At 49.1% G+C, this 18,475-nt stretch overlaps 4 protein-coding genes across 4 annotated transcripts; 1 reads left to right on the top strand and 3 right to left on the bottom strand.

The window, feature by feature from the left end:
• LOC1273568 (DNA-directed RNA polymerase III subunit RPC3) lies at positions 1-1,737 on the bottom strand. Its single transcript, XM_312561.5, has 2 exons — positions 1,470-1,737; positions 1-1,393 (listed from the first exon to the last, which is right to left on the bottom strand). The coding sequence occupies exons 1-2, from the start codon at positions 1,614-1,616 to the stop codon at positions 20-22; spliced, it is 1,521 nt and encodes a 506-aa protein (XP_312561.3). The 5' UTR covers positions 1,617-1,737; the 3' UTR covers positions 1-19.
• Positions 1,738-1,835: 98 nt separating this feature from the next.
• LOC1273569 (GDP-fucose transporter 1) lies at positions 1,836-3,093 on the top strand. The gene is made up of 2 exons (XM_312562.5): positions 1,836-1,977; positions 2,036-3,093. The coding sequence occupies exons 1-2, from the start codon at positions 1,904-1,906 to the stop codon at positions 2,961-2,963; spliced, it is 1,002 nt and encodes a 333-aa protein (XP_312562.2). The 5' UTR covers positions 1,836-1,903; the 3' UTR covers positions 2,964-3,093.
• LOC1273570 (TBC1 domain family member 7) lies at positions 3,032-4,447 on the bottom strand. The gene is made up of 4 exons (XM_312563.6): positions 4,068-4,447; positions 3,811-3,995; positions 3,345-3,749; positions 3,032-3,270 (listed from the first exon to the last, which is right to left on the bottom strand). The coding sequence occupies exons 1-4, from the start codon at positions 4,252-4,254 to the stop codon at positions 3,157-3,159; spliced, it is 891 nt and encodes a 296-aa protein (XP_312563.4). The 5' UTR covers positions 4,255-4,447; the 3' UTR covers positions 3,032-3,156.
• An 801-nt stretch (positions 4,448-5,248) lies between these two features.
• On the bottom strand, positions 5,249-18,164 carry LOC1273571 (esterase B1). Its single transcript, XM_312564.6, has 6 exons — positions 18,011-18,164; positions 16,672-16,928; positions 12,872-14,003; positions 12,579-12,757; positions 12,212-12,495; positions 5,249-5,950 (listed from the first exon to the last, which is right to left on the bottom strand). The coding sequence occupies exons 2-6, from the start codon at positions 16,795-16,797 to the stop codon at positions 5,761-5,763; spliced, it is 1,911 nt and encodes a 636-aa protein (XP_312564.6). The 5' UTR covers positions 16,798-16,928; positions 18,011-18,164; the 3' UTR covers positions 5,249-5,760.
• Between the last annotated feature and the right edge of the window lie 311 nt (positions 18,165-18,475).

Genomic DNA, 18,475 nt, shown 5'->3' with positions numbered 1-18,475 from the left:
TTTTGGTACGATTCGGTATTTATTTCTGATATTCCTGGTACAGTTTCAGCATGAAGATGGTTTCGTCGATTCCGATCTCCGCGCTGTACAGACTTTTCACGCGCAGCTTCACCTTGGCCAATATTTCCTGCTCCGGCGGTGTGAGCGTCTCCAGGATCTCGTTAATGTACGCTTCCGACTCGCCCCGTTCCTTCATCGTCTCAACAATACTCTCCAACCGCTGGCTCTTTTCGATCAACCGCTTGTTGACCGTCTTATCGTGCGTGAGGCGCGTGATCGAGTTGTACAGCGCCTTGTAGCTGAGCTCCAGCAGCATCGACACAATCTGCGGCTGATTGACGTAGAACAAGAAGAACGACTTCGGTGCACCGGAATTTCCACCGCCCGGTTTGCGGAACGTTTGAATCTGCAAAAAATTCTCCTCCAGCAGCTTGTACGTCAGCAGCTTTGCGTCCTTCGCCGGCACCATCGCTTCCTTCTGAATGTCCTCCTGCTCCACGTACTTCTTCATGCGCACGACCCGAAAGATGCGGGCCGCCTTCGAGCCATACTTTTCCACGATAATGTTCTCGATGCAGGCCCACGTCAGCTGCTCGAAGATGCGCTTCACGTTCACGGTAAACTGGCCGCCGCCCTTGGTGTCGAACTTGGACAGATAGTCGTTCGACTCCATCACCGAGATGTACTGGTCGAGATAGCGCAGCATTTCCACGTTCTGCGACTTTCGTTCGCAGCGCTGCCGCAGATCCACCAGCGCAATCGGGTTCGACACCGCTTCCCACGGGTTGGTGCGTTCGCGCATCAGCTGCAGCAGGTACTTCATGCATTCGCCCGCATTGCTATCGATCAACCGCTCGATCGCGGTCACCATGATCGTGTTGCGGAAGTCGATGTGAAACTGCTCCACGTTCACCACCCAGTGCACGTCCTCGTCCGGCACCTTGACCGGTTTGCCTTCGTGCAGTTCCTTCAGTACGCGCAAATCCAGCTCCGGCATTAGGAAGGGATTGGGAATGTCGTGGCACAGCTCCATCAGGTCGGCACCGCCGTCGGACGGTTTCGGTTCCGGTGCACGGGTTATGTAGTTTTCTTGTGCCAGGTCTGCGAATTTGTCCCTCAGCAAGGCTAGCGTGTTGTTATCCTTCCCGTCCACGTTCGACATTGACTTGACGATGATGTACGAGGCGCACTGGGTACCCGAGCGGAGCAGTTCCTCCATCAGGACGGCCGATTCGTGGCCGAACTTTGTCTGTATCAGGTGCACGTAGCGGGGATAGCGCAATACCATCACTATGCGATCGTAATGCAGCCGATATTCGTACCCGGTGCGGGCTTTGTTTAGCGAGAATCCTACCATATTGAACTTTATCAGAATGGCTAACGATTTGCATACCTAAAACGAAGCGAAACGCAATTACTGGCGATGGTAAATAGAAGGGGAGAGAGTCTTTTCGTGGCATATACAGTACCTCTGATTTGGTCAATCCGGTCGATCGTATTATTTGCGACAAGGGCTTCGCGATCGATGCGAACAGATCGTCTACCACCGTTCGCACCACTTCCCCAAAGTGCTGCTCGATAATACGTGAACATAGCTTTCCTAGCTGAATGGACATTTTCTATTTTTCATTCGAATTCACTGCAACAACCACGCTTCCGGCATCCGGTGCTTGCCGTTGTTTATGTTTCCTACGGCCGGCTGCGCCTTTTGACAGCTGTCAGGCAGAAGCAATTTTATAAACAAAACGAATCTGGTGCAGAAACGAAATAAGGGAACCCCCGTGCAAGGTAAACCAATAAAACAAAGCGGAATTCTATCGATAAGACTGAGAGAGCTCGCAAGGCCGAGATGATAGTTGCCTTCAAGTGGGCCTAGTAAATCAAACACCTTCCCGGCGTAGCCATGTATCAGCCATTGGAAAAGGAGAATTTATGCACCAAATACATCCGGATAGCGGTCGTTGTGGCGGCCTATTGGTGAGTCATGGCCCATCTTGCACAAAACACAGGTAACTAACCGCTTACCTTTCTGTAGGGTCATCTCTATACTTACCGTATTTGTGAACAAGGCCCTGCTGAGCGGGCTGAAGCTCGATGCACCGCTGTTTGTGACGTGGTTCCAGGTGCTTACCTCGTCGACGATATGTTTCACCATGAGCATGCTGAGCAAGCGGTATCCACGGGCCGTCTCCTTTCCGGAGGGCAATCCGTTCGATAGGGAAACCTTCCGCAAGGTGCTTCCGCTCTCGATACTGTTCACCGCCATGATAGCGACGAACAATCTCTGCCTGAAGTACGTCAGCGTGGCTTTCTACTACGTCGGCCGTTCGCTGACGACCGTGTTCAATGTGCTGCTGACGTACGCGCTGCTAGGCCAGAAGACCAGCCCGAAAGCGTGCCTGTGCTGTGTGATGATTGTGGCCGGCTTTTGGATCGGTGTCGATCAGGAAAGCTTGACCGAATCGTTCTCACTGATTGGCACCGTGTTCGGTGTGCTTGGTTCGCTCAGCCTGTCGCTGTACTCGATCCACACCAAGCGCACGCTGCAGCACGTCAACCAGGAGGTTTGGTTGCTAAGCTACTACAACAACGTCTACTCGGCCGTGCTGTTCATTCCGCTCATGCTGATCAACGGGGAGGTGCAGAAGGTGGCAAACTATGAACATTTGTTCGAGGGTTGGTTCTGGGGCGTGATGACGATCGGAGGCGTTTGCGGGTTTGCCATCGGCTTTGTGACGACGCTCCAGATCAAGGTAACGTCCCCGCTGACGCATAACATTTCCGGCACGGCTAAAGCGTGCGCCCAAACGGTGATAGCCACATCGTGGTATCAGGAAACGAAATCATTCCTCTGGTGGACGTCGAACGTGGTGGTGCTGCTCGGGTCCGCCTTTTACACGCGCGTTAAGCAGCTCGAAATGGACCAGACGCATCGAGAGCAAATGAATAGTCAAAAGGTATGAGTTAACATGTGCGATTAGTTTGTATCTCTTATCTGCTTATACTAAAAAAAAGAACAAACGTACAGGGCTTACTTTGAACACAACACTGAAAAGTGTATCTTAAAAAATAAAAATAAAAACATAAACATAACGCGCTTGCCGAATGTACAGCTCTCTTCGAGAGATGGTCTTAACCAGCTTTCTCGTTTGCATTTTAGCTGAGTGCTTTCACTTTTGACTGTGGGATGTACTCGTGGCCCTTGTTCTGTTGCCACAGCTCGATTGCCCCGTTCACGATCATATCGGCCGTTTCTTGCTCGTTCTTTATCTAAAAAGAGGAAGAAAGAAAGAAATATTAGATCAAGATTTGTTTACCCTCGTTTGGGTTCCAGTCTAACTTACACTGTCGATGCACTCGAACAGGCTCTTCTGATCAACACACCGCAGAACTCGTCTGCGCAGCATGCGCAGTATTTCGATCATCACGAACACCACGATCTTAATCGCACCGCCACAGATCTTATCCCAGATGCGGATCAGGGCCGGTTCCGACAGTACCCCGGCAAAGAACGACCGGTACCAGTCGGCCAGCGGCAGTGCGGTTAGCATATCACAGGACTTCAGATGGATGTACAGCCCGCTGTCTTCCTTTTCCAGTATCGTGTACGTCAGGTCGGACAGCTTCCCCATCTCCAACGACACCTCCTCGGAGTAGTCGTACAGACTTTTCGCCATCCAGTACGTTTCGATGTCGTTGTCGAATATTTCTAGCAGCACTTTTGTGATGTTGCAGAAATGGCTTTCTTGCTGGAAGTACAGAGCTAAAGCATCAGCCAAATGTCCTTTTCTGTCTTTCCTGCACACTTACAGTGATGTCTCGGCCAAGGTACAGTTGTTTCTTCTCCAGCAGCCACATCGCGTACAGCACCCTCGATGTCGGTGTGTTCTCGTCCACTATTCGCATAATTTTCAGCGCCTTTAGTAGATCGTTATACACGGCTACTCGTTGTTCCATCACATACTCTCGCGACTTGTCGTAAACCGGCGTAACACCTGAAGGGAGAAACAGAGTTCCGTGCAGTACATCCCGTGATTCTAGCTAATGCCAGCCAGCATTTCCCTTACCTAGCAGCGAGTTCCATAGCACGGTACGATGTATTTTGGGTACGGTAAAGCGTATGCAGAACTGTGTAAGCTTGGTCAGATTGAGGGGTTTCTCCTTCAGCAGGATTTCGAGCGATTTTCTCTCCTCCACACCCCGACAGCCGACCTTTTCGTAGTACGTTGACCGGAAGTTACGTTCATCCGCCATGGTCTACAACCGATTTAATATTGCCAAACGGTGGGCGTACTCTGCAAAACTTCAGGTTGCATCCGATTCCTGAAAGCCTGTGCTCCTTTCTTTGTGCAATTTAGCTTATTTTGAAGCAAATCGTGTACGGAAAGGTGGTAACTTACTAATACACCGACATGGGTTTGTTGACATTTTGAACGGCACCATCTGATTGTCAAACGCGCAGGAACTAGTGATGGGTCATACGATTCATTTCACGACCCGACCCGGAGTCAGGTGCGAGCCTGTCGAAATCGATTCCGACCCGTGAGTGCACTAGGTCGGAGTCGGAATAAAATCCGACCCGTGGGTGCAACGAGTTCGGGTCGACACGAATCATCAGTAGGTGTATCAGGTGAGAAAGCATAAGCGAACCCAAGCAGTTGTTGCAACGAGTCGAGTGGGTCGGGCTAAGGTAGTTTCAACCCAACCCGTGGATGCAACAAGTTCTGGTCAGGTCGGGCCAAAGTAGGTTCAATTCTTCGCAAAACGGATGGCTCCGACCCGGTAGGTTCGGGTCGACCTGCCCATCACTAACATGAACTGAATGGGGTTGGTCCTGTGAAAATGCTACACATATAGTAGGCATGTTTGAACTTTAAACCGATGTCTTAGGCCGTTATTGCCTTTTTCCGTTACGTTGCAGAATAGATTTTGTGGGTTTTGCTGGTGTGTGCCACCATATTACGGTCCTGATTTTTGTCACAAACGCCATTTTTTTCTTTCCACATTATTTTAACTAACAAAACACCGTTAGCTTACTGACTAATGACGATCCATCAGATCGATAATAGCGATTCCGCCTTACCAAAGAGTGGTAAGGGAAGTTGAAGTTGGTGAAGTCAAAAGACAAGGAGAAGGCAAAATTTCTTCCTAAACGATTGTTTCTTTGAAGCTGTGCTGAAACCCTTCCCATAGTCAGCTATAGTAAAAAAAGCTTTGCAAAATAGATACAAAATTGAGGAAAAAAAAAATTAACAGTATTTGTATTTTCATATTTTTTCGTGGTTTTATTTGTAAATCCATTTTTTCAACATTCAGTCCTCGGTAAAGAAGTGTCCAAACATTCGCTATTTTGTTGTAGTTCTATATCCTAACTTACTGCCTATAGTGGGTGGAAACATAACATCTGCTAAATCCAGCACGGTAAAAGCAACGCTTATGCCTAACCTCTACAGCTTAAAGCAAAAAGGGAATGCTAATGCAATTAATAAAACCCCCCCAACGTATATGTGTATGGGTATGTATTCGCGCCGAGAAACAGTGTCGACATTTTTGGGGAGTTAAACAATCCTAATATCTTTCGCCCTTCCGGCATCTATGGCTAGCCAAATTTGCCTAAAGCTATATTCCACCTTCGAATGCACTTTGTGTACGGAGCACCTAATAATTGTAATATTTCACATCCACACACACATACAAACACACTACACCGGCACCGGCTGCATGCGACCACTCCCTCTCGTTGTACTATTAAGTTCCAGATTACAGCAAATTGCCATTGTACTTAGTAAACGCTTCGTCCCAAAACTGTAGCCGCATCGCTTCGGGGTTATTTTTGCGCTCGAGCGCGCCGGTAATTTCCAGATAGGGAAGCTCGCTCATCGTGTTCGGTATGACCGACGGCCAGGTGATGCCCAGCAGCAGTTCATCCTCTCCGAACGGGGTCGGATTGCTGTAAATTTCAAATCGTCAAAGTAAAAAGGTCAATATAGGAGGAGGCAGGCAAACAATGAAATTAATAGCAGCTAGAAAAGAAACATTAGCAACGGTATCGAATCGTTCTTATTCCTCTTTCTTAGTGCAACACCAGTAACGAATTGAGAAAAGTTTAATTAGCTTTCTTGCTGATACAATGTCGCGCGCGTTAAAATGGACGGTATTGGTGCGCCATCTGTCGAGAGCACGTGGCACGCCGCATCGCCTACATGGATTGATAAATCGCTGCAGCGTGGTGATGATGTGTGCGCACAAGAATAGTCACGCCGGATTTATAATTAAGGCTCGCAGTGCACGACCTGACACACCACACTTGTGCAGAGGGCCTGAGCGCTGGCTCTCTACTTCGCACCACCTTTTGGCCATTCGTGATGGTCATCAATCAAGCCCTTGTTGGGTTGCAGTTGGTTCGATTCGGTGGGACCATCTAAAGCCAGTCTGCACGGGACAGTAGCAAGCGCTGTTAGTTGATTGATTTTGTGTGTTGCCGTTGGCACGTTGCCTCATTGCTGGATGGTTTTTTGACATTATTATTAACCGGCCCCCTCTCCCTGCCGGTGTACAGGTGCAGCGAATGGTAAATTAGCCGGCGTTACTCTATTACCCGCTTGCCTGCTGCTTGGGCTGGGCCAAACTTTCTACCACAGCCCCGGCCCAGCGTGCGCTCAGTGCGCAAAGCAACGATGTGCAAATTTCCCACCGCGTATCATGTGGAAATAACACCCTCCGAAAATAAGGTTGTGCATTTAAGCTGTTACTACTACAACTTTTTCTGTTGCTGCACAAGCATACACACGGACAGACGGCAACAGCTCAAGCACGCTGACGATCGCCAATGTGCCGCAAGGGTCAGCAAGCTCTTGGGCAGTGGGGCTCGAGTTTCGGAACCGGCGTCATCGCACACGCTATGGTCCCTATTGGGGCTTCGCGAAAAGCTATCGATGGCTTCGTCCCTTGGCAGAGGTTAAAATTGGACGTAACCCTGGACTAGCGCTGCTTGCGGACAGTATACCTACATGGTCTTACCAACTGCTACAGTGCAGCAGCAGCAGGTCGGTCTTGTACCGCACCCCATAGGCGGTACAGTTCGAGGGCGGCTGTTGTGCCGCAAAGGTGCGAAGGAAAGCCGGTTCGCAGGGAATCGAGTTTTTCCAAACACCACGCCACGCCAAGAGCGTATTTTTCGCGAACCACACACACACACACACACACACAGAGTCCGCGCGGGGTTGATCGGTGGTCGGTGGGGCTGTAAAAACATTACATAAGGAAATGCGAAACAAAACCAAACAAACTGCTCCCCCATATTTGCTGCACTTTGAACGCACTCATACTCAGACTGTTAGACCACCGTACCGTACCTGTACCTAGTTTGGGGCCCACCCTCACGGTTTGCCACGGTTTGCCAGGACAGGCAGGGTGTGTGGTGCATGTGGTACATTGCAAACCATCGAAATAAAACGGTTCCAGCACGAGATGTGGGCTAGATGGTGGTCGGACAAATTGGGAGTTGTTCAATATCCCGCCACGAGCACAATCCATCGGTAGAAGGTGTTATCTACTGCAAACCTCACCATTAACTCCCAATTGTTTGTAGAAACATGTGTGTGTTTTTTCTCTTTTGGTTATTGTCTTGCTTTGCGGGTTTTTTTTAATTTTGCATAACTTATTCACGCACAACTTCTTCATTCCACATACACGCGGATACATCATCATTCCCTTGATGCCCTAGCAGATTCCAACGGCACACACATACCCCCCCCCCCTCTCTCTCTCTCTCTCTCTCTCTCTCTCTCTCTCTCTCTCTCTCTCTCTCTCTCTCTCTCTCCCCCTCTCTATTCTGTTAAGTCTCGCAAGCGTCATGTTAGTTTAACGCAAACATAGGCGAGAGTACCTAGCAATCATGTGGGATAAAATTAAGATTTCGCTGTGCGCAATGTGTGCCGCGCTTAACTTAAGCATGTGCGAAAATAACATAATAGCTGTAGCTGTAAGTGGTCAATTAGTAGCATACGCGTGTGGTGTGTGTATGTATGTTTTTTGCGTTAAGTTTAGTTTTAATGACAATTGCCCCTCGCTCGATGGTAAGTTACTAATTGCTTCAATGCACCCGTCGGCATCCATTGCAATAAACTGTTGCGCCTTAAAATGGGTCATTTTTGTTCTGAAAATTCAAATTTCTTTGTATTGGCATTTTCTTGAAGATTGGAAATTCAAGAACAACTGGTAATAACTTCAGATCAGCATACTGAAACTGATCAAACTTACATCCTTAAAGAGTAAGTTATTTCCCGTACAACCCGTAACCGGTACAAATCCATTTAAATGTTTAAATGTGTCTGTCCCAAAACATGGTTTTTATGGGTTGATACTCATAATTTTTTAATATCTGTAAACTGATTGACTTGATACTGTGACCAGATGTGATTTTCCATATTGTTTAATTGATTAAAATGTTACCAGAAAACCAATTACCGCAGCTAATGCGTCTTTTGGATCATTTATTGATTATTTAATATATTGTAATGTGTAAATTTCGATTGGAACAACCTTTCAGACCTATAATTGAACAAGTTTTAAACACAACACTTGTCCGTTGTTAGTACATCTTGACTGTATAACTCCAAAATTCCATGGAAAATAATAGATTTTAAGGGAAAATCTTTGATCTTTTTGTCAGACACATCGGCGCGTATAAAACCGGAAGTAATTCATTCGTATCGTGACCGTCCCCATCATAGAAAGGGATGACAATCCGGTTGCGTAGTACTAAAACAGTATAGGAAGTAGTGATGGACGTTCCGGAGCGCACCAACGGTTCCGGATCTGACTCCGACTTTTGCCCGCTCCAACGGCAACTCGAACGACTCAATAATGGACGGATTATTCGCAAGCTTGTATAGGTCGGCAAATCTGCGTAGGACGTTACGCCGAATAGAAGAAGACGTTGTGTAGCATTCCTAGGTCCCGTCGCACTTATACAACATTGTCCCAATGAAATCATCCGTTTGCATAGTTTGGTTACAATGTTCATAACTTGTCGATTTTTTGATAAATTCCTTTAAACATGATTTACTCGGTTATTTACGGATTTTTCCGGTTGAAACATAATTGAAAAGGATTTGTTTTGGTTACTGCGTGCCGGTTCCGGAGCCGTCGGTACGGATTCGTTGGTGCAAAGCCGGCTCCAGAGCGGACTCCGAAATTGTCTGGAGCCGTTTTGCCCATCACTAATAGGAAGGCTTGTATTACGCCGACAGCATAGATCACCGATCTTATAGATTGTTACGTCAAAAAAGTAGAACATCCTCCCTTGATTAGAGTCCTCCAAGGGTTCATATAACATTTTTATTAGGTTTTCTAGGGATAATTTCATAATTATAAATTCAAATAAAGCAATTTAATTGGAACTATTGCACATCCAAACATTTCCATTACAATAGGAATTTATGCAGATTATTATTACCAACTTGATAGGTTTTTTATCGTTTCTGCTCAAATTGCACACTTAAAAATATTTCACGACCTCGGTTAAAAAAACTGCCGAAATCCGTCGGCTCTTTGGATTCTTGCTGATATGTCAGTTGAAAAAATCCAGTAGCCGAAAATCAGTACCATTTAAAACTGAAATATCAGTTAAATAAAAATTTAAACCGAAACTCGGCAACACAACATGCCGAGCACATACGTTAACACTGCTGTCACCGAGATAATCCGTCAAAATAACCGAGATTTCAGCTTTACTACTTTGATTAGCCGAGGCTCGGTATTCTATCTGTCATTCGCCATTCTGTTAATCTCGTGCTAATGAAACGAAAACCTTTCGGAGTGATGTTGTGATGTAAAATAAAAAATGTAAAAAAAGTGAAAATGAGTCTCTCAGCGTGAAAAAAAACGAGAATCAGTAGCGTGCGATCGAGCACTGGTATGGAGCGGGGTTGGTGCTAGGAAACTCCATCAGCGCACGCAACCGGTGCTCTTCAGAGCGTCGCTCGGAGCAGTCCCTATTTAAGGATCAGATGTTGAAGCTAATCCGGTTGGTTCAACCTTTGCCAGACCGTTCAGACTTCCAGGATTCATTTCCGGTCACCTACACGAGGTAAGTATCAACACTCGATCACAAGAAAACTAAAAAGGGTTCCCTCAGACTTGTTTCACTCTGCCCGCTTTACAGAACCGTGCCTGCACCAGTGCCCGCTCCTTGTCCGGCTCATTTTCCTGTACCGGTACCACATCCAAACGCTGTGCCCCATCCGGCGGTTGAATCGGCGCCTGTCCCAACGCTTTCCATCACATAAAAAAACCCATTTGATACGCAAATAAAATCACTAAAATAAAAATAACATGTTTTTATATTTAGCCGAAATCTCGATTTGCTCTAACCGAAAATCTCGGTTAAACGTAAACGTCAAAACAAAATGACATTAACCGAGATGTCGGCAACAGAAATTTAACCGAGATCTTTGCCGACATCTCAGTTGTGCAGATCTCGGCAAAAATTAACTGAGATTCGGGAAAATTTTTTAAGAGTGTGGGTCACATTTACTCACTCAGCCTAATTAACATGTCATTGTTACCCAAAGCAGCAGCTGCTGTAAACCGTCCTGTGCTTATTAATTTACTATTCCACTTCCACGGATTGTGTAACGATCAGCATACACATTTACAGAAAAAAGAGAACGGCTGGAGCAACTCTTCTTAAGCTGCATCACTTTAAGCTTTAATTTAACATTTACTTTTGCGAAAGCCTGCACCCCTGTAAATGAACAGCCCTGTACATCCTGTTGACCAAAAACCCGTGCTGCATCGTGCAGTGTACTACTCTATCTCTGCTGGTAATAAAAAAGGGCACAAAACCCTTCTCAAAAGTCTCATCGCAGCTGCCACCCAGGCGCAAGCGTAAATTAAAAACGTTCGTATAAATTGTCTAAAATGTGGCCACACCGAAAACCCATTCCCATCTGACCCCGTTGACCTGGCCGCGTTGAGTGCAACCGCACTGCAAAGTGCTACAACGGCCAAAAGACAACGACGGGTAGGCCCGTTCGCGGGGGGGCAAAACAAAGCAGAAAGGTGCGTACGTACACTCCCTCCCGAGGGGCCGGGTAACCACGGTGGCTGTTATGATCAGCTGCTGTGGGGCAGTGTGGGTCAGTTTTCGGCAAAATGGGGTCACCCTTTCGGGATGTCCCGGAGTGATGGAGCGATGGCCGGTGATGCCAATGATTGCGCGAAAGGGTCGGTGCTATTTGCGCCCATTAACCTAGGGCTCTAGGGGGTACTGCAACGATGCGTTGACGCAGCAAGTAATAGCCAAGCACGCCAGAGTGGCCAAACGATTGAGATTACGCACGGTTCATTAAACCTGGCTGAACAACGTGACGGACGGTTTTATCCCATCCGCGTGTTCGTTTCACATGCACACGCATCGTTAGCGATTTATTGCACGGTAAAAGAGAGGGGACGCAAAATGTTTTCGCAAAATGATAAAAAGGCTAATTTAATTTTAAAAGTCATACGCGAAACAATCAACCTTTATCAAAGCCTGGAAAATGCCACAAAATTGGCGGCTTTTTTGTAATGGTGCCTCTCTTTCTCCCTCTCATTTTCGTATTATAATCAACTTTACAACATCACAAAGCTGCTAGCGCGCGATCGTGATCATATCATCATAAACCGCAACAGTATCATAACCTTGAGCATAATGTTATCGCTTAGTTTTCGGCTTGGTTTGTATTGCTCTGGCCACTTGGGTGTCAACCTTGACCGTCCGCTTTTCAAGCCGACTGTGGTGTCCAACTGCCACCGGTCCATCCCCCATCTCCGGTCGCTGATTAGTATGCGAAAATGTCCTAACGGCGTTCGCTAACGGTGAAATCATCGCATCGAACCGTCCGAAACGATTGCGTAAACGTGACTTCCAGCCCCAGCACAAAACAAAACCCAAAAAACGTCGTTGCAATAAAAGAGTAGTTCGACGACCACAGCCAAAATGCCTGCCAAACAAATGGCAAGAAGATGCGCACCAACCACCACCACACCACCACGCACCTTGGGCTACGTTGGGAAAGGCTACGCTGCGCGAAAAGCTGCTGCCTTTCACATCCCGCCCCGACGTGCGGAGCGCGATAAGGGAACGAAGTGACCGTACGAAAACGGTCCAAAATACGCTGCACCCTGTAATGCAACCAACCTGCTCCTCTCCACATCTACTTACCCGTACTTGGCAAAGTTGGACCACATGCGGGTCATTTTGTGCATCACCTGCAGCTCGGGCGAGGTGTTGTCGAGCCGCAGGTTCAGCACGCCGAAGTGGAACAGGTAGCCGAGCTCGTCGCCGTGGCAAGCGCCGGGCCAGTCGATGCCCAGTATCCGCTTGTAGATGCCGAGCGCACCGTCGTACGCGAACCGGTAGACCCAGGTCGAGTTCAGCCCGTTGTGGGACGCGTGCAGCCGGGCGTAGTCGGTGATGCCGTGCAGGAACATCACATCCGACATGAGCTGTATAGGAAAAGAGACGGTGTGTTAGTGTGTTAGTGTCTGCGCCGTCCATCCTTACACACACACTCCGGGCACACACTTACGTTCATCATCTCCTGTACCGTTTCGTTCGAGACGTGCCGGTCGCCCATGTAGAAACGCTTCATCCGTGCCGCGAACTCTTTGCCCTCGTCCGATTCCCGGTCTAGCTGCAGATTCAGCGGTATCAGCCGCTCGAAGTCACCGTCGATCGTTTGCAGCAGGTTCGGATCCTTGCGCAACCCTTGCATTCCGAACATTCCGAACGAGTGAGAGAAAGAGACAGAGAGAGATAGAAAACCCGTTACTAACCCGTCTACTAGTTCTTCCCCCTCCACACGATCGCATGATCTCTTACGTCGCATAAACAGCATCGCCTCGTGCGAATTGAACCCAACGATCACGGGCACGTGGTGATAGCGACCGCTCTTCAGCAACTCCAGCGGTTCCTCCACGATCAGCGGCTCCTCCTCCGATGCGTCCTCCCCGGTCCAGTTCTCGAGCGACGGCACAAACGGCAGCCCGATGCTTTTGCGCACATCCTCCGCGGTAAGCGTCTTGAGCGCGGCGTCCACAATCTTCTGCGGGCTGGCACGGCGCAGCTGCTCCAGCAGCTCCTCCGTATCGTTCGTCCGAATGCCCAGCAGCTGAGCGAGCTTGAACGCTCGCTCCTTCGTGTCGCGTGCGATCGCCCACGGGTTCAGCACGGAACCGCTCTGGGCGATCGCCTTGTGGAACAGGCCCTTCGACAGCGGCGACAGCGTGAGCAGCTGCACCGAGACGGACCCCGCCGACTGGCCGAATATCGTCACATCGTCCGGATTGCCCCCGAACGCGGCAATGTTTTCCTGCACCCAGCGCAGGGCCAGCACCTGATCCTTCAAGCCCGCATTGCCCGGTGCATCCCGCCCAACGCTTAGGAAGCCGAGCGGTCCGAGCCGATAGTTGAACGTAACCAGCACGACCCCGTTGGGGACGAGATAGTCCGGACCGTACAGGAACGCGTTGCCCGAGCCGAACGAAAAGGCACCACCGTGGATCCACACCATCACCGGCAGCTGCGGGCTGTCCTCACCGATCGGCAGCTCCGGCGAGTACACGTTCAGGAACAGGCAGTCCTCGTTGCCCTTGAAGTTGTCCAGTATCATGTTGCGGTGCGGGCAGACCGATCCTTCGCGCGTTGCGCTCCGGATGCCCTTCCACGGTTCCTCCGGCAGCGGGGCACGGAAACGTCGCTCGCCCACCGGCGCCTGCCCGTACCGGATGCCTTTGAACGCGTAGAACGAACCGGACCCGCCGCCCTTTACCTGCTGCAGCCGCCCCTCCAGTGCACCGTTCTTGGTGAGGATGATGGCGCGCGATTCGCGCTTGAACGAGCTAACTACGTCGCGCACGAAACCCATCGTCGTGCGCGGTATGATGCGCACGAGCGAGTTGATCGAGTCGGAGTCGCGTGCAATGCCGGTGAACGTTTTCCATGCCGCCGTTTCCTGTTCGGGTTCCGGTGGGAAGGGTGCAAGAGAGCGGTTAGACAATGTTGGGCCATTTCTCCCCCTACCCTCCCACCCCCACGGTACCGCTTGCGTAGGGAATATTAATTTCACGCGAAAGAGGGAGACTTTTGAAAAGCTGCCGTTTGATGCCAATCAACTTCCTTTGGATGGGTTTTAATGGCTCAATTTGAGCGCTAGTGCGTTGGGTGTGCAAATGATGCGATGTCTGGCGAAAAACCAATTTGTCATGCACCTTGTTACGTAAATGAATAACCAGAAGGCTATTATGGCCGCAGTGGGTCTAACAGTTGTGGAATTAAGTGGCCCAGAGCCCCAGAGAGAAAGGTTAAGGCTGCTCAGAACTTATTCTGATCAGTATCTCAGCCAAATAGCGAATATAACAGATTACAGGGTTTTCCAGGAGTTCTCATAGCTGTGACACTTAAGAGACTCTTTCTTATGCGAAATGAACCAAATGTAATAGGAATTGGACTCTACAGAACCCTAGTTGGACAAATCCAATAGGAATTTCCAAGTGTCGAATTTCCAACATATGACGTTTACTTCCCATAAGAAAGAGTAAAGGAAGTGCTCCGCAACTAAATAACCCCTGGAAAACTTTGTATGTTCTAGCAATAACAAGAAAGGTTAAGAAGTCAAACACGATGATCGTGGTTGATATGATAAATGCACAAATTGAAAAAAAAAACACAAAAAAGGGAAAACTATACAGCAGAACAGGCTTACAGCCAGGGCCCCTTCTAGTATCAAGCAGTTCCTACCCCTTCAAACGCTCCAGTGCACGATCGCATAATGTTGTACGGCCTTCGATGCACCTGTTGTTGTCGTCGCTTCGGCATCCCCGGGTATTAATTAACAGTCAAAGCAAGAGTTTTGCTTTTGCCACCTCTATCGCTCCCTCCGCCCAAAAAGATATCACCCGGTGCCGGTCGTAACCTTGCCATTGAGAAAGGTTATTTCTTTCCTTTCCACCGCACTCTCCCCATCCACACGCTCTTTCGCTATGTTTTCTTTGCCACCCGCTGGCCCTAACCCCCCCCCCCCCTCCCCTTTGATCAGTGACCGTGGGCACACAATTTCACTATTGCTTTCCATCCTCCGGTGCATCGCATTACACTAGCATCCGCGCATCGGTTGCTGTGCGTTCGCTTGCGGGAGCGTTTTACGGAGGAGAGCGTGTGTGCCGGGCGGGTGTGCCGGAGTTCACCGAGACCTTCTTTGCTTTCCGCATCCGTGGTGGCCTTCGGTGGCCGATGGGGAAGATACGTTAAGCGAGCAGTACACCGCGACTGGTACATTTACCATCGTGAGGTCACGTACTGTGAGGGGCGCTCGCTGGTGGGCAGGGCGAGAAGGTATGTCATTTGCCATTTTCTGTGTCAATTTTCAATGCTCACAGTGCACGGTGGTTTGACGAGATGCGATTGCTTGGGGGGTTACTTCTGCTTCATTTGCAGAAGGTGGAGGAGGATGTGCCGCTAATGTACGTTCCATGTTTAGTGACTCAATCGTTTCGTTTGCGCGTTGTTTACGGTAGACAAACGTTGGTGCGTCATTATCCGTGGTTGTGATTTAATGGGTGGAAGAAACCAACAAGTTCCCCGATTGATCTCTTTGTACTGCAATCGCTTCCACTACACTTGTTAGCTCGCCTTAGAGCGATCGTTTTGCCCGCTTGTGGACAAACAAAAAAAACGCTCGCTAATAGCGCCAGCATGGTGAAAGATTATGCCGTATTAATAAGGCATAAGGACAAGGGCACGTCACGTCTTAGTGCAGGTGAAGATTAATTAGGAGCCCTTCAGGGTCACACGCGGGCCGGCTTAGGCAAGCAGACAGACTGGAAGGCTGCAGGGCTGTAAAAGGCGGCACTGATTGATACGCGATACATTTGAAAGGTACGGTTGTTTCTTTTCTTTTTTTCCACCGACACACAGCTGCTAATTGAAGAATGGAATTCAAAGCTTGACAAGTTTGTTTAAATATGCTAGGAGATGTATGTGCCCCGTGTGGACCGGTGAAAGCCTTCGCACCTTTTGCGCTGACACCGTACGTTGATCGTTGTTCGGTCAGCTGTTCGCGCTTGCATTCACTTTTATCTTTAGCCAGAAAGTTTGCTTCGTGCATTAAGTGGTCAAATATTTAACTTTTATGGCTGCAGTTTAAGAATGATGCCTTTTATTTATTTATTTTTACCCAAACGCCACTTTCTACCAATTTGAATAGCACTCCCTTGGCCGCCAAGACGATGGATATATGCTTGCAAAGTAATATTTGTCTCTCTTGGGCCTTTTTCCCACCGATTAATGTGCGTCTCTTGGAGTGTGAGTGACAGTAGAAGAGCTTTCTAAAAATACCCATGGTCCCATTTACCCAGCAGCAACCTGAACATGATCACGAAAAGTGAATGCTCCAAAAAAAATCATAAAAAAGTAAAACGAAAGATGCCAACACCCATGTGTATCGAAAAATCGGCATTTAAAAACACTGCTTCCAACGGTGTTTACATTATTCAAACCCGCAAAGAAAAGACATCAACGCAACGGCAAGCGACGAACCTCTTCTCTTCCCAGCAAGTGACACCCACTCGCAGTACGCTCCCTATTTGTGGATAAATTTGTGTGTGAGGCCACTTCTAGCTTACCTTCAGTTTGTTCGATAATTGGCCAGCACTGGCCAAGGCTTCGCCGAACGTGGACGGTGGCAGGGCATAGCTGGAGTGGACGCCGATGGAAACGAGCGACAGGATCAGCACGCGGATCGCGTACATTGCACGCGTGTCTGGCGAAACCGGTGGCCGGTGTGACCTTCGGCAGCGTTTAAAGATAACTTCCGTTTTTTCCTACCTGTCCGCTAAAGGATGTCCCGTTCTCCGTGGAACGCTGTATCCGCGCGTGTATCCTGCGAAAGGAAGTAAACATACAGTGGACTAATTTTCGATGGATGAACAATGCACGTGGGGAACGTGGGTGCTGCTGAAAGGGGGTCGGCATTGGCCCACCAATCAAGCACCAATCAGTGTCAGCCTGTGCTGTGTCACAACCATTTCGTGCATGACCAAACGTGTAGGCTCACAGCATCGCCACCGTCGGGTGTTGTGTAGTGTGTACACAGCCAACACCTTCGCTTGAGAAAACCGATAGCCCTGAAAGACATCCGCGATTTCGATAAGATTGTTTGAACGCGTCGCTTCTTGTGCGATCGATGATACGCGCGGTATTACGCGCGTCGATGCGTTGCTTTCTTCCGTGCACGGGCTGCGCATGCACACGCGGGCGAGAGCGTTCGAAGATGCTACCAGCCGGTAGCAGTTTGACGAAACCGCGGTGTGTAGTAACCGAACATGAATGTTGCGCGCTTTGCCGTATGCTGCCCGTCAATCCAACATGACCGATATGCGGCAAGCGCAGCGTATCTTGTGTTTTGAACAAATACCAAAACCGTTCCCATGCTTATGCTCGGGCGCTCGGCTTCAGACGCATCGAACTACACACTGAGCCGCCAAATCGTCGCCGCCGCCGCACACACGTATTGCCTCACGCGTTCATCATATTGATGATGATCGCGATGCGAACGATCGCTTATTATATTTGCATGTTTGCATTCGATCGTAACACTGTGGCTTGTGCTTTAACGCAGGCCCCTCCGCACACCGGTTCACCTGACCGCACGGGCGATCTTCGTGCCTTTCTCCGGTCCGATCGATAGGCGTTACTCAACGCGAACAGGTCTCGAGCGAAATATGTGCCAAAAATACCCCCCCACACACACAGACACACACGCACTGTACACTGACGGGGCAAACAGGCGACTGGGTTTGTCCTCTTTTCTTTGCGCTCTAATTTTGCTGCAAAGATCAGGCACGTTTTGCGACACACAAATAGAAGCTACCCAACAACATTAATGCTTTAGTTGGTAGAAATGCTTGTTGCACATCACACATTCCCTCTTGCCGACACTGGTTGATGTTATTACACACAAACCTTTAATTCTTCGTTCTACGTTAACGGCCACTGAGCGCGATCCGATCGAAATGGAACTCCCCCAATAAAAAAGTATCAACGGGATCGTTGTATGCTTTGCAACCGTGTCCGGTTGCGGCTGATGCTGGAGCTCGACTGAAACCGAAAGCAGCGCGCTGGTTTTCATATTGCGAGCGACGCGCGAGGAGGCTTCTCTTCCCCATTGCGTTCGGTCGTTCGGCGCACCGGTTGCATAATGCCGGTGGCGGTGGCGCAGCAACCCGCGAGTCGCACACGCAAGCACGCGAGAACAGCAGCGCGGCGAGGCCTGGGGGAGGCCTGAATCTCGTGGCACATGCACCGGGAAAGGAGTGCAGCAACCGAACCGAGCTCTTGTGCGAACCGCGAGCGATCGCTTGTTCGTTTTAAAACGGATGAAAAGGCGCGCACGAATGCGAGAGAGAGAGAGAGATCCAAGAGCGCGCA

Source organism: Anopheles gambiae, chromosome 2 (assembly GCF_943734735.2).
Source record: "Anopheles gambiae chromosome 2, idAnoGambNW_F1_1, whole genome shotgun sequence".
NCBI classification, from domain to species: Eukaryota; Metazoa; Arthropoda; class Insecta; order Diptera; family Culicidae; genus Anopheles; species Anopheles gambiae.
The sequence above is the reverse complement of the archived record's forward strand: the minus strand, read 5'-3'. Positions and strand labels throughout refer to the sequence as shown.